Source organism: Peromyscus leucopus, chromosome 4, assembly GCF_004664715.2.
Source record: "Peromyscus leucopus breed LL Stock chromosome 4, UCI_PerLeu_2.1, whole genome shotgun sequence".
NCBI classification, from domain to species: Eukaryota; Metazoa; Chordata; class Mammalia; order Rodentia; family Cricetidae; genus Peromyscus; species Peromyscus leucopus.
The window spans coordinates 13,445,977-13,459,136 of NC_051066.1; the positions used below are offsets into that span (position 1 = coordinate 13,445,977).

The 13,160-nt window shown below is 54.6% G+C and overlaps 1 protein-coding gene, 1 long non-coding RNA gene and 2 other non-coding genes across 7 annotated transcripts; 3 read left to right on the forward strand and 1 right to left on the reverse strand.

The window, feature by feature from the left end:
- The first annotated feature begins 506 nt into the window (after positions 1 to 506).
- Positions 507 to 2,909, forward strand: LOC114692826. Its single transcript, XR_003734465.2, has 4 exons — positions 507 to 730; positions 1,195 to 1,246; positions 2,049 to 2,117; positions 2,537 to 2,909. It is a non-coding gene; the product is annotated as an uncharacterized LOC114692826 (long non-coding RNA).
- LOC114692858 lies at positions 1,304 to 1,435 on the forward strand. The gene has a single exon (XR_003734470.1). It is a non-coding gene; the product is annotated as a small nucleolar RNA SNORA17 (small nucleolar RNA).
- On the forward strand, positions 2,182 to 2,324 carry LOC114692857. Its single transcript, XR_003734469.1, has one exon. It is a non-coding gene; the product is annotated as a small nucleolar RNA SNORA43 (small nucleolar RNA).
- Positions 2,910 to 3,417: 508 nt separating the features above from the next.
- Positions 3,418 to 12,834, reverse strand: Dipk1b (divergent protein kinase domain 1B). Of its 4 annotated transcripts, none has more exons than XM_037204666.1 (5): positions 11,170 to 12,834; positions 7,595 to 7,732; positions 5,090 to 5,152; positions 4,820 to 4,996; positions 3,418 to 4,383 (listed from the first exon to the last, which is right to left on the reverse strand). In XM_037204666.1, the coding sequence occupies exons 1-5, from the start codon at positions 11,230 to 11,232 to the stop codon at positions 3,571 to 3,573; spliced, it is 1,254 nt and encodes a 417-aa protein (XP_037060561.1). In that variant the 5' UTR covers positions 11,233 to 12,834; the 3' UTR covers positions 3,418 to 3,570. The 4 variants fall into 4 exon arrangements, with proteins under 4 accessions (XP_037060561.1, XP_037060560.1, XP_028724686.1 ...); XM_037204665.1 differs by having other exon boundaries at positions 5,090 to 5,197; positions 11,170 to 12,832; XM_028868853.2 differs by having other exon boundaries at positions 5,090 to 5,197; positions 7,595 to 7,729; positions 11,170 to 12,831.
- Between the last annotated feature and the right edge of the window lie 326 nt (positions 12,835 to 13,160).

Sequence of the window (13,160 nt, forward strand, 5' to 3'; positions counted from 1 at the left end):
CCTCAGATCCACACACAGCCCCCTAGGTGGGGCTAGTTAGGAGCATCTGGGACTTGTGACCTCCTTGCAGCGCCTTCCTGATCCATTCCCAAAGCTTCCTTGTAAAAGAGGAAGCAAAGTGTCACCTCCTTGGCCCCTGAATACTGGTCAGTCAGAACTGGCCTTTCCTCTTTGCGTGGAAGCCTTGGCATAATCAAAAACCTGGGAAGCAGGGTTTCCCCCACAAAAAAAAAACAGGGAGCTTCCTGAGAATGCGCAGGACTCGACTCCATGGGTGGTTTGAAAAAGTCCTGCGAGCTTGGCAATACGCAAAGCAGTCGCTGAGATCCACTTGGGGAGGCAAGATCTAGGATCAGACCATGCGGGACATGGACTCGCCCCAAGAGCCTCTGAGCGGCTGGGGCTACGAGGAGCGCTGGCGAGGAGCGGAAGATCCACTAGAGGGCACTGCAGCCGGAGGACAGGGGAAGTCCCTCGCGAGCTGCCGTAGGCGTTACTATAAAAGACGTGGTGCGGCCCTGTTCCGCCTCTCGGCGGCCATGGCGGCGAACGGGGTGTTGGCGTCGTCCCTCCCGTGGTTGACCGGGGACACCGCAGACGACCCTCCTTAGCTCTCGGCCCGCTGGCGGGAAGACTGCGTCTCGTACTGCCGATCGTAAAAAAAAAGTGTCGCGTTCTTTTCCCTCCGAGGGCTCCGTCGCCCTGATGTGTGCAGCAGACCAACCTTGTGGTAAGTAAGAGGAAGGGCCGTTCACGGTGTGCCCGAGGGCCGGGTGGAGGAAAACCGAGGCTCGGCGGCTGGGTCAGTGGAATGCAGGGAGCTTCCTAGGCATCCCTCTGGTCATCCCTGATTGGGGCTCGACCGGCTCTCCTTCCTAGGACTAAGGAACACCAGGGGAAGTGCCTGTCGGCATTTGCTGCTTGCTGATGAGGTTTGTCTTGGAAGGACAGCTATTCAAAACCCTTCTGAATAGCCAGCTTGAGATAACGCAGACCCTGTCTGTTTAGTGCAATGCTACTGAATTAGGAAGCCAGGAGAGTTACGTTGTTTTGTTACTTCACTTACAGAAAGCCTTAGCAAGGAGACCAAACTATTGTGGACCCATTGGAATAGGAATAAAATACAGGCCTGATGAAATCCCCCACTGTGATCTTGCCAAGAACGTGTGCAGAATGATCGTTTTTCTTCTCTAGGGAGTTTGTCGGTTGGGAATTAAGAAGCTGTGAGGACATGTTGGGGTCTTCGGTAAGTTGACCCAGAGTTAACTAAGGTTCCGGTTAATGGCCCCGGCACTGGGCTCGTCCTGCCCCTAGAGGCGTTGCACGTGTGGCTGCCGTGTTACATGTGCGTCAGTAGGTGGCGGAGAGGAGAGAGGCTATGTCTACGCTCAGTGTTCTGACCTGTGAACATCTGAATGATTAGTAGCCTGACACTCCCTGAAGCTGGAGGTGGGGCCGCCCTTCCCGGTTGTTGACTGGTTTAGGTAACCCAGTATGGGGCCGGTAAACTCCAGTGGGTGGAAACAGCGGTGGCGTCAGAGCTATCCTCTGAGGAGATGAGTGGGGTTAAACTAGCAGGGCCGGATTGCAGCTCAGTGGTAAAGTACTCACTTGAGGGGCAGGCCTGGGTCTCCGTCCCTGGCACCACCACCAAGTGGAACCGACAGTGGGAAGAGTAGTCCCTGTTAGTGGACCCGTGCAGCACAGGTGGGGGGGGGGGAGAAGCTAATGGTGGCAGTGATGGCCACCCCCTCATGTGAGGTTACCTGTGGTTGGCAAAAATATCCATGAGGTCAACTGAGGTAAGGTCTTAGGTTGTCCCACCCTAGGCATAAGCCCCCCCCCTTTGCCCAGTCTCCCCATGGTGCCCTTCCCTGATCGTCACATTAGTTGGAAAAACTTAAAGGCACACGTTGCTCTAGCCCTAGTTTACTAGAGTGAAGCTGGCACTGTGGCGATGCATTAAAGCACCAAAAAAAGGCTTCCTGGGGCTCTGGGAGTGCAGCACCTGGATTGGGGGGAGCTGTGCTGACTCTTTTTCTTTGCAGGAAAGCTGGTGACAAAGCTCTGCTCATGGTGTGGACTTTATGCCCAATGCCCAGCAGTGGCCCACAGAGGTGAGAGGTGGGCTGGGTCCGCTGGAGCGTGCTCGGGTGGCATGTGTGCAGCTGCCCTGGGTGTGCTGCTCTAGATCTGTCAGCACCACAGGCATAGCACGGCTACTCGGCTGTGTCTGTGACATCGGGGCAGAGAGCAAGTGGCTATTTCTACGCTCAGTGTTCAGAAGCCAGTGAGCACTAAGAATGGTTTATAGCCTGACATTTTGCAGAGCCATAGTGAGGTGGTGCTGGGATGTGGCTTTGTTGATGGCCAGACCCCAATGTCAGACCTCAAGGGCTCACCAGAAGGTTGTGTGGTCAGCACTTTAGCCAGATAGAACTTTGGAGTTGGGAGTTGCCGCAAACTGGGTTTGTGGGGAGGGCATTCACAGGGGTCAGGAAATACAAGAAACTGTTCATCCTTTCTCATTTTTCAGATCCAGGAGCCAGGAAGAATAAGGCCTACCTTTTGGTCACGTGACTGTTCAGGACAGGTGCAGATGTGATTATAGGCCATGAGCTTCAAATGTGGCCTCTGTAACTTCACCAGGGACCTGCAGAACCACCCATACAGGCTTTGGGCAGCTCCATGCGTCCATCCTGGCAGCCCACATCCTAAATTACAGACCACATTTGTGTTGGCTTGAACTGTTCCTTCAAGACTGAAGTGAGATCTGTGTAGTAGCACCAGAGGTGGAGGGCCCTCTTAAGATCCAGCATTTCCATCTGACTAACTGCACAAGTGCTAATTATGGATGGGGGAGCTAGCTGTAGGTGCTTGTGACACAAATAAACTTGTCAGTTCTTGAAGCTTGTAATCTTTACTACCAATATTCTCCCATCTTAGGGTAAAGAGTCTATTGGGTTTCCCTTCATCTCCCCTGGAAAATAAACCTGCCGGAATGAATGATAGGTTTGAGGATTTGGGCTGGAACTGTGGCAGTCTTATGCCAAAAGCATTAACAGGAGCAAAGTTTACTGGTATACTGTATGCTATGGGAGTAGAGCACAAAGATACCATGTTCTGCCTGCTCACTGTTGGACAGATGAACTGGACGTGCTGGTTAGCTGAAGGTGTCAGAAGCCTAGAGTGGAGCTGCCATTGTGTGCCACCGGCATTCTGGTTTGGGGCTGTTGCTCAGTGGTTGACTGGAGTTTTGGTGGTGAAATGCCAGTGCACCAGAGTTGGCAGGCCTGATCCTTGCAAAAGGTGCATTCAGGCCCATAACATGCTTCATGTCCCCCAGTGGTGCCCAGACAAGCTCTGTAGGGTAGAGCCTTGCCTAAAGGCTGCTTCGTATTTAGCAAGGGATCCAAGTGTTGCATAAAAGCCATTTATTTACATGTACAGAAGAATGGCCCCTCTGCTCAGTTGGGAAAGTGGGGTGGAGGAGACTTACTGGAGAGGGGTGACCTTTCCCAAGTGGGTGCTTCACCCACAGCTGAGCTATAATGGCTGGAGTCTGCAGCATTAAGAATAGTTGGTGTTGGAGATCTCCCTCCAGAGCAAGGTCTTGAGGTGGCTAAGTACCAGGGAATGGTGGGCTTCCACCTGGCTGGCCAGTCCACTCAGTGTCGTGCATGTGCGCAGCTGTTTGCCCAGCTCCTCGCGGAGGTCTGCAGGAGCACCAGGCAGCAGATAATCCCTCAGCAGTTCACATACCTTGGCCAGGTTGGGCTGGATGAGGTCGCCCTTGCACTGCCTCATGAGCCTGTCACACGGAGCCCTGCAATCTCGCCCATAGATGCAGTCAGAACTCTGCTCACAGTGGCGGCCCTGAAGGAAGCGGCGCACAGTAGCCTCGGGCGCCACCTGCTGCAGGTCAGCCATCTTGAAGTCATAGGTGGCCGTGTATCCCACATTGGCCAGTGTGGTCTCACACATGTAAAAGGTACCATAGGAACCATGGAAGAGCTCCTCCACGAACTCCAGCAAGCCAATGGCAATCTTGGCACGCCAGGGCCAGGCGGGTCCAAACCACTGCTGGAGAGCCCTGTGCAGCACAGAGGGCAGGAGCGGGCGCAGGGCAGGCAGCAGCACCGCCCCGTGCCAGGAGCCGTGGGGGACGCCCTCGGTGAGGTAGAGGTCCCCGCAGTAGCCCAGCAGCCGGGAAGCGTGCTCCTTCTCCTGAAGGGACAGCAGCAGCAGGAACTCGTTGCGCTGCAGCAGGGCCCAGACAGACTTGGCCTCTGCCAGGGACACCCTGCTGTCCTTGTTGAAGTCCGCCATGAGAAGGATCTGGTCGACCAGCGTTGGCAGGGAGGGCAGGTCTCCTAGGTTCGCCTGACATTGGGGACCAAAAGGAAGGCAGAGAAGCACGCCCTGGTGCACACCTCTCGGCTGGCAGAGCACTGACTGGGTCTGGCCTGGTCTCTAGACATTAGAATATCAGCAAGGCCCGCTGCCCGCACCACACACTCAGGCCCTCTGCCTGTGTCACGGAGGGATGAGAGCAGAGGCCACAGCACTGTAAGCCTTTGAAGACTAATCACGTGGCCCTTGAGCCCTGTATCTAACGCCCACCAGCCCCTACTTTCACCATACCGGATGCAGAGTCCTCAATCTCCTGGGCCCTCACCACACCTCCGATTCTGCCCGTCTATCTGTTCCCACAAGCCCTGAAAGATGCTTCCCTGCCTGCCTCCTACCCAGGTCTTTGTAGACATCCCAGCTGTGGGCTGCAGTGACGATCTGAGCACCCCTAGTAGAGCAGACTAACCTTGAGGAAGCCGAGGATCATCTCTTGGAACTCCTTGATGGAGGTGCCCCGGGTGGGCTTCTCAAACAGCACCAGCTCCCGCCGCAGAACTGCATCTGGCCAGGCCTTGGAGTTCAGGGCCTCCTCAATGCCACATTTGATGGTCACCTCCTTGTTCTGCCAGAGCCCACTGTACACCTAGAAAAGGCCAGGGGTTTGTCTCCTATAGGTGTCCAGCTTGCCACCAGCAGCAGCCCACACCCAGCCTGCCAACCGTGCCCAGCCGCACACCTGCTGGCCTGGCGATGAAGACAGGCAGGTCCTCCACTCCACTTTCTGCAGCTCACACAGGTCCTGGCAGACAGAGCCCGAGATGATGCCTTTGCGGTACTGGTCACACTGAGGAGATAGGCACCAGGGTATGGCCCAGGGCATGGGGCTTGGTGGTCACAGCCCTACCCACTTCCTATGGATCCACAGCCCAGCCAAACACCCCAGGACAGAAGGAAAAGCCACCAGCAGCATGGGCACGGGGAGAGGCCTGTCCCCAGGAGCAACCAACCCTCTGTTCCTTCCTTGACTCCTGAGAGAAGGATATCACCAGTCTGTTGCCAGACACTGTAACTAGAATACACACAGTGGCTAGGACCACAGGCAAGTCCCCATAAGAGGCCTCCGCTGCATCCCCAGCAGGGCCCTCAGCAGCAGAGCTGTGGTCAGATAGGTAACCTGGACTGCGGTGAGATGACAGCCACAAGTCCCAAGACAGGGGCCTGGTCATGGTCGATAACTAAGCCTCAGGTGTCACCCAGTGAGCAGCACCCTTTGGGCACCTGGGCCACCCCTTCATCTCCCTTATGGTGAGGCTGGAAACTTCCCAGGCAGCTCAGCACTCCTCTGAGCAGGCGTCCACATTCCCCATGCAGCATTTTCCCCTCCACTGTGATCTCTGTTCTGGTTTCGCCTGCCCGGCAGACTGAAGCAGGAGCAGCCCAATGGTAGGGCCCCTCCTTTGATCCTCAGGATCCAGCTGGACTCCCAGCCACCAACCCATAAGAGGTGCTGCCAAGGGGTCCCATCTGTGAACAAGACCTAACACCTCAAATGCTCCAGTACTTCAGTTACTGGTCACTGTCAGGGTTATTTGTCACCATCCCTAAAGAAATGGCGTCCTGGGGCCCCACGATTGCTAAGGACCTTACTTCCTGCCAGGCTTGCCCCAGGCCATCCCATTAGCTGGAGAGCCTCTCAGCACAGATTAAATCTGCACTACCCAGGCCTAGTCTGGGGTAAAGGGCTTGCTGGCTCTCACTTGGGTAAATTCCTGGATATACATCACTGGTTGCCATGGAGCCTGGCACTGGTCAGAGCCAAGCTTGGAGGAAATGGGGGAAGAGAGGTGCCCAACACCCCACCATCCAAGAAGCTGAGCCAATCTGAAGCACTGACTAAGCCATGTGAGCCACAAAGACAGAGTGTCCTCTGGCCACATAAAAGGCTCATCAGCTAGAGGTGGAACGGTGAAGCTATGCCCGTCCATCCCAACACCCTCTGGGCAAGCCCTTCACCCAGGACTCTATGCTGATACCCCATCGACACCAGTCACGGGACTTCAGGGGGGGATGGGAGGGCTTTGCAGGAGCAGAGGCCTTGCTGCCCAGCTGATGGAGAGGAGCAGGAGCCTACCGGCCCTGCTCAGCATTCCCAGGTGGCAGAAGGAACAGCCGAGTTCGAGAGGAAGTTCCACAGAAACCAAGGTAGGATCAGCAAGATGGATCAGCAGGTAAAGGAGCTTGCCACCAAGTCTCATGGCCTGAGTTCAAACCCCAGAATCCAAGTAAGGGTGGAAGGAGAGCACTCTAACTACCACAAATTGTCCTCTGACCTCCACAGGGGCCATGGCACATGTGTGTGCACATACATACATACACACACGTATATACAAATAAATGAATGTACTTTTTTTTTTAAAGAAAAAAATTAGGGGGCTGGAGAGATGGCTCAGAGGTTAAGAGCACTGGCTGTTCTTCCAGAGGTCCTGAGTTCAATGGTGGCACACAACCATCCATAATAGATCTGGTGCCCTCTTCTGGCCTGAAGGGATACATGCAGGCAGAACTCTGTATAAATAATTAATAGATAAATAAATCTTTAAAAAAAATTTTTTTTAAATGAAAAAAAAAACTAAGATGGGCACAGCATGTTTAGCCATCCTCAGGACTCCGACTGCCCCTGGGTCTCCAAGCCTCAGTTTCTTCATCTGCAGAGTGGGCCAGGGTAGGGATCCACTGAGTAGCTCCCTCCATGCTGAGAGTCTGGCTAGCACCTGAGACTATATGACCAGGGGGTAGAAAAGGATCTCCTCTGGAAAAGAGGCAATGTCCCCTGTCTGGGGACAATATGTCCCTGTCACCAGTCACAAGGACTGGAGAACTGAGATACCAGCTTCAGGAGGTGCATGGGCACACTCACACAGGCACTGACATGCAAGCGTGCACTCCCACACATGCACTCACAGGGACATCCTCACTCAACAGCAGCAATGGCTCCCTGGAGAGGAAGGCATAAAAGACTCCACCCCATGGCCTGCTTTCAGGACTGGTCAGGGCAGTCCTCTCCAGGCTATTCCTGTGTCCCTGCTAAACAGTCCATGTTTCAACATTTAAGTCCACCCCGAGTTCATACAGCAGCTACAACTTCCCCACTTCCTTCCTGACCTCCAGCCCTCTATCCCCCCCCCCATCCAAACCCACCTCCCACCAAATGGGTCAGGTCCCCGGGCCCAGGCAGACTTACGATCACCACCTGGCAGACGTGCCCACGGCAGAGCTCCGAATAGGACGAGTAGTGCACATAGACCATCCAGCTGCCCACGAAGATGCCCAGCCAGACCAGCAAGACATACTTGACCCTGAGGCCTGGGAGCCGGCCCTGCTGAGGGAGGGACCAGGTGAGGAGGGGCCCATCTGTGGCCCTGCTGTGCCCATAACCCAGGGCAGCTTCTACCTCTTTAGATCTTCCACAGCCAACCCAGCTGGCACCCATCACCTCCAGCACTGAGAAGCACCTAGCTCAGTACCCCACCATTATCGGGCATATGCCAGAGTCTGCAGCCAGGGGCTCTCCATCAGAGACAAGTAGACATTTCAAAATGAGAAGATAAAGCTGAATGAAGATACTTTTTACAGCCTGTTCCCTTAAAATGCTCTCATTTCCAAATATTCCTGCCTCCAAATAAGGTCAGCTGAGCCATCGGCCTGGAGCTAGTTAGTTCAGCCACCCCAAGAATGTGGCCCTCATTTTTCCCACTGATCCCCTTGAGTCAAGGCCAGCAGGAAATGGGGTGTGGAGGGCAAGGCGCCCACAGCCCAATTCTACTACACCCTGAGAAGCAGTGAGAAGACATGGGGTCATGCATACACATCCACAGTAGCAGTAACAACAGCAAGAGTGGACAGCCAGTATCCATCCACAAGATAAAAACACCACTCAGCCTCAGCAAGAAGTAAGCCTGGTACCTGCCACCACCAGGATGGATGTCACAAAAGGACACCTTCTGTGGGACTCCAACCCAAGAGTCCTCCAGAGTCCTCAAACGCACAGAGGTAAACAAAAGTGTCGGGCAGGGTAGGCTGTGGGAACACAGAGTCAGGATGGGAAGGTGAGCTTTCTGTGGATGAACCATGTCGGTGGCTCCACAGCACCAAATGTACAAGCAGAGAAGGGCAGGATTATTTCATGCTGTGGGTTTTGTTTTTGTTTGTTTGTTTGGGGGTTTTGTTATTGTTGTTGCTGTTGTTTTGAGACAGGGTTTCTCTGGCTGTCCTGGAACTCGCTTTGGAGAGCAGGATGGCCTTGAACTCACAGAGATCCGCCTGCCTCTACTTCCTGAGTGCTGGGATTAAAGGTGTGTGTCACCACTGCCTGCCATGCTGTGTATTTTGCCTCAGTTTCTTTTAGAAAGCTGTGTGTGTGGTGGACACATTTCTGTAATCCTAGCATTGGCACTGTTAAAGAAGAGACCAGCTCGGTTCCCAGCACCCACTCACAACCGTCTTCAACGCCACAGAACTCAGCACCTCCTTCTGACCTCCTGTGGCACCAGGCATACACAAGAAGCACATATATACATGCGGGCAAAACATTCATAGACACTGGGTGGTGGTGGTGGTGGTGGTGGTGGTGGTGGTGGTGGTGGTGGTGGTGGTGGTGGTGATGCACACCTTTAATCCCAGCACTCGGGAGGCAGAGCCAGGCGGGTCTCTGTGAGTTCAAGGACATCCTAGTCTACAGAGCGAGATCCAGGACAGGCACCAAAGCTACACAGAGAGACCCTGTCTCGAAAAAGAAAAAAACAAAAAAAGGGATAGAAACCGGAGGGGGTGGGGGTGGGGCAGGCAGTCCTGGCCCCAAAACCCTGACGAAGATGGACCTAAGACCTTCACTTCTGCAGAGGTTCCAGGTCACCCTGTCTTCCTCACCCCTGCACCCTCAGTTTCCCAGCTGACAGGTGAGCACTAAAGGGTGAGAAGAGGTCTGGTCTAGGTGCTGAGGACACGGGTTCCCACTGAGTACTCCAAGCAGTGTCCAAAGTTGACAGCCAGAGACAGCTGGATGCCACCTCCCTCCCCGGTGCCCCCCTTGGAAAATGGCAGTCTCTAGGGGAAGGAACTGGGAGTTTCCAGACAGCCTGTGCCTCATAGGGCCAAATGTCCCAATCTGAAGCAAAAGGCAAGGGATCAGTCGCAGAGCCCAGCTCGGCAGGGGGGGTGAGAGGGTCAGGTTTGTGGGGCAGCATCCCCAGAGGAGAGCCTCTTACTGATGCCAAGTGCTTCCTGCGGCGTCCTGTCTACCAGCTGCCAGAGAGTCTGAGCATGGAACCAGTCAGCGTCCCACTTTTGGATCTGGGAGTCGTGCTGAACTCAAATCTACACTCTGCCCTAGTTCCCTCAGGGCTAGAACAGAAAGGAACCTCCTTCACAAGCACAATGTCCAGCCCTTCCTAAGTTCTTCCAGGAGATGGTCCCTCTTCTGGGGCATGGCTCTGTGGACCCCAATTGGTTCAGGCAATCAGCTGTTTCTTTCAGATTTGTCCAAAATGAAAACACGAAGACTGAGAAACAAGGGGACACCGTAGCTGGGAGGCAAGAGCAAAGGACTTCAAGCTACACCAAGAGCAAAGGGCCAGGACCAGAGCCAGCAGCTGACCCAGGCTAGACCACGTGATATAGAACTAGTAGCCAGCTGGCCAGCCAGGGCCCACTCCAGGCAGGTCCCTCCTGGGCCTTTGCACACATGGCTCCACCAAACCACTTTGCCTATTATTACCTGGTTAAGTTCTGATGGTCTACCTAGCCTTTGTCGGACCCATCTCCTCCCCAGGGTCCCTGACCCATTGCATATCCCCACCCTGGTGCAGGTCTCACCACAGTGGCTACTCGAAGCTCACATAGTCTTCTGCCACTCAGAGGTGAACAGGCTGGCAAGCCCTGGGCCCATATTTTGCAGCACCAGAGAAGTCACTTGGGAAGTGGAGAGGGTCATTACAAGGATGGTAACTGCACAGTGACCTCCCTGCCCAGGAAGCCCAGGCCATGTGCCAGGCACCCTGGTGTTTCCTCGGTTTCCTGAAAGTGAAGCTCAGAGGTGAGGCTCAGCCCATATGCTCCCTGAGTCAGCCCCCCTGGGAACTGGCCAAAACCCCTCACTGCTGAGTCAGGGTCTATCCTTCGGAGTTAGGGGTATGGAGACACCACACCTCCTGGCACGAGAAAGTTCCCAAACACCTCAGCTCATACCCAACCTGGGGCTGAGCATGGACCATAGTGCAAGCTCAGGCCCCTGGAAGAGGATAGCAGACAAGGGCATCTGGGCCTGGAAGATCTCTGCATCCAGTAGGCTTCACCCTTCATCCTTTATCTAAAACCATCTAAGGCAGGTCAAGCCCTGGGCCAAAGGCGCAGCCCGGGCAGCATCCTCCAAGCATCCTCAGGACCGCCCTGCAGAGAGGCCAGGGAGACCTGGGTAGGGCTGGCGAGTGCTGTCCTTCCTACAGGCTCTGAGGACACTGGCAACCAGCGGCTGGAGTCCAGAAGCCTGACCGCATCACCCCAAAGCACGAGCGGAGGCGCCTCTTCTGCAGATAGAAGCTGGCCCTCCCTGGCCCAAGGTCACCAAAGTCCCTGGTTCCAGCTGGCTCAGGGGATGGCCATGGGCCGGGTATGTCCCAAGTTTGCTACTCCAGAAAAGCAAACCTAATTTTGAAATAGGGAAGGAAAGGAAGGACTTCGGTGCACAAAGCGCCCATCGACCCTCACCATCCCACGCCCAGCCCCTCCCCGTGTGGCCGCACCTGGCCTACCGCCGCTTACCTGCAGGCCTTTGGAGAAGGGACAGAGGAGCACCAGATGCACCAGGCGCCGCAACCGCCGCATGATGGGCGCCGTCCAGGGCTGCGGAACCCCGCGGCTGGCTCGGCCTCAGCCCAGGCCTGGCCAGGCCCGCAGCTGCCGCCGCTCGCACGCCATACGGGCCGCGCGTCTTCGGCCCGCGTTAAAGGCGAGGCGCGTGCCTTTCTGACGGCCGACCGCGACGCACGCGCGGGGAGACGGTAGAGGAAGGACGTGCACGCGCGGGGAGACGGATGGGAGGGGGCGTGCACGCGCGCGGAGACAAATGGGAAGGGCGTGCACGCGTATGGGGGGGGGCTAGCGCGCGGCCCCACGTCCAGTCTCGCCCTCCCGCCGGGGACCTCACCCCTGCCGGCTCCGCAACTAGCTAAAGACACCGGGGCTGAGCTTGGAGCGCAGGGGCAGAGTTGGCGCTGAAGACCTGCGGGGGGGCCCCAGCCTGCGCTTGCGCGTTTCTTACACCTTTTCAAGGGTAAAAAAACGAGGGATCTGCCCCCAGCCCTCCCGTGTTTGCACGTGCCATCAGTAGTGAGGCCACCGCAGCTGTCTGGCACCCAGCATCTGCAGCTCTGGCTGCACCGGGGCCTGGGGAAGGATCCAGGGGAAGGATCCACAGCCCCCACGGTCAGCAACTGCTCCTGAGAGCCAGTCTCTTCTAATTTCTGCCCACCGACTGGCGCGCCCTTCTCATGTGACTCCCATTTAGGGTGATTAGGAAGGCAGCAGCTGACCCCTGGGTAAGGGGCTTGTTGAACTTCACGGACAATGGCCAGAATGCCCGCTGCACCGTCCCCCATGCTCACCAGCTGTCCTGAATCCTCACCGACACCTTTGGTGGAGATTCTATGGCGTTGTCATTTGCACGCTAGGGAATACAGAGGCTGAATAGCCTTCCCCCATACTCCAGTGCTGCCCATAGACATGCTTTGCAAAATGGTGTTAAAAGACAGCTTTAGTTTAAGGATGCTAATTACTTCATAATTACTGGACCAGGCCGATTTTCTCTTCATAAAGTGGAGCAAGTGTCCCATGAGCCCTGCTGAAGAAGTTGGATTTATAGGCTAGAAAGGATGAAGAGAGTTGGAGCCAAGAGCAGGTCACAAAACAATAGGAAAATAACATCAGATCTGTATCCCAGAACCTATGAAGAAGCAACAGAAGGATCAATGTAAGTTCAAGACCAGCCTGGCTAGCCAGAACTACAAAGGGAGACCCTGCCTCAGGGAAGGAAGGAGAAAGAGAGAGAAAGAAGTGAAACAGAGGGATTATTTCATTATTGCACCAATTATACACTACCTGCTTAGGAAGTTTGACTATTATGTCTCTAATCTTGATTTCTCAGGTCAGATAGACAGTGTAGTTTAATTTGGCAACAGGGAGGCTGGAGAAATGGTTCAGCAGGTAAAAATCACTTATTGTGAAATCCTAAGGCTTGAAATTCAAATCCCAGCACCCATGTAGCAAGTCTGGCATCCTGCTCATACCTGTAACCCCAGCTTGATGGGAACAGATCCAGGATGGTTGCTGGGACTTGCTGGCTTCCAGTCTAGCTGAGAAAACGCAGCCCTAGGTTCAGGGAGAGACCCTGCCTCAAAGGAAAAGATGGAGAGTGATAGAAGAAGTACCCAACACCCACTTCTGGCCTCCATGTGCACACAAAGATGCATGATCCCCCCTCTCCCCTACACACACATAAATAAATACATCTTTTTTTTTTTTTTAAATAAAACATTAAGCTTGGTGACATGGACTTGTGTCATGAGTAACTATGCTGTCTGGTCTTCTAGGGCACAATGGCCTTAAGTAGAGTCTGTGACACGCATGTATACTTGTTCATGTGTACATGCATATATGTGTGTGTGGAAGCCAAAGGTCTGTGTTATGTTTCCCCCTCTCCATTTTAACTTTATAAGGTTTTTAAATTTCATTTTTATTTCATGTATCTGAGAGTT

Excerpts from the sequence above, each read along its gene's own strand:
- Dipk1b (XM_037204665.1), bottom strand. The coding sequence starts at position 11,232 with ATGCGGCGGTTGCGGCGCCTGGTGCATCTGGTGCTCCTCTGTCCCTTC. Across the intron at positions 5,198-7,594 it reads ACGTCTGCCAGGTGGTGATC|TGTGACCAGTACCGCAAAGG; the intron begins GTAAGTCTGCCT and ends CTATCTCCTCAG. Across the intron at positions 4,384-4,819 it reads TGATCCTCGGCTTCCTCAAG|GCGAACCTAGGAGACCTGCC; the intron begins GTTAGTCTGCTC and ends CCCCAATGTCAG.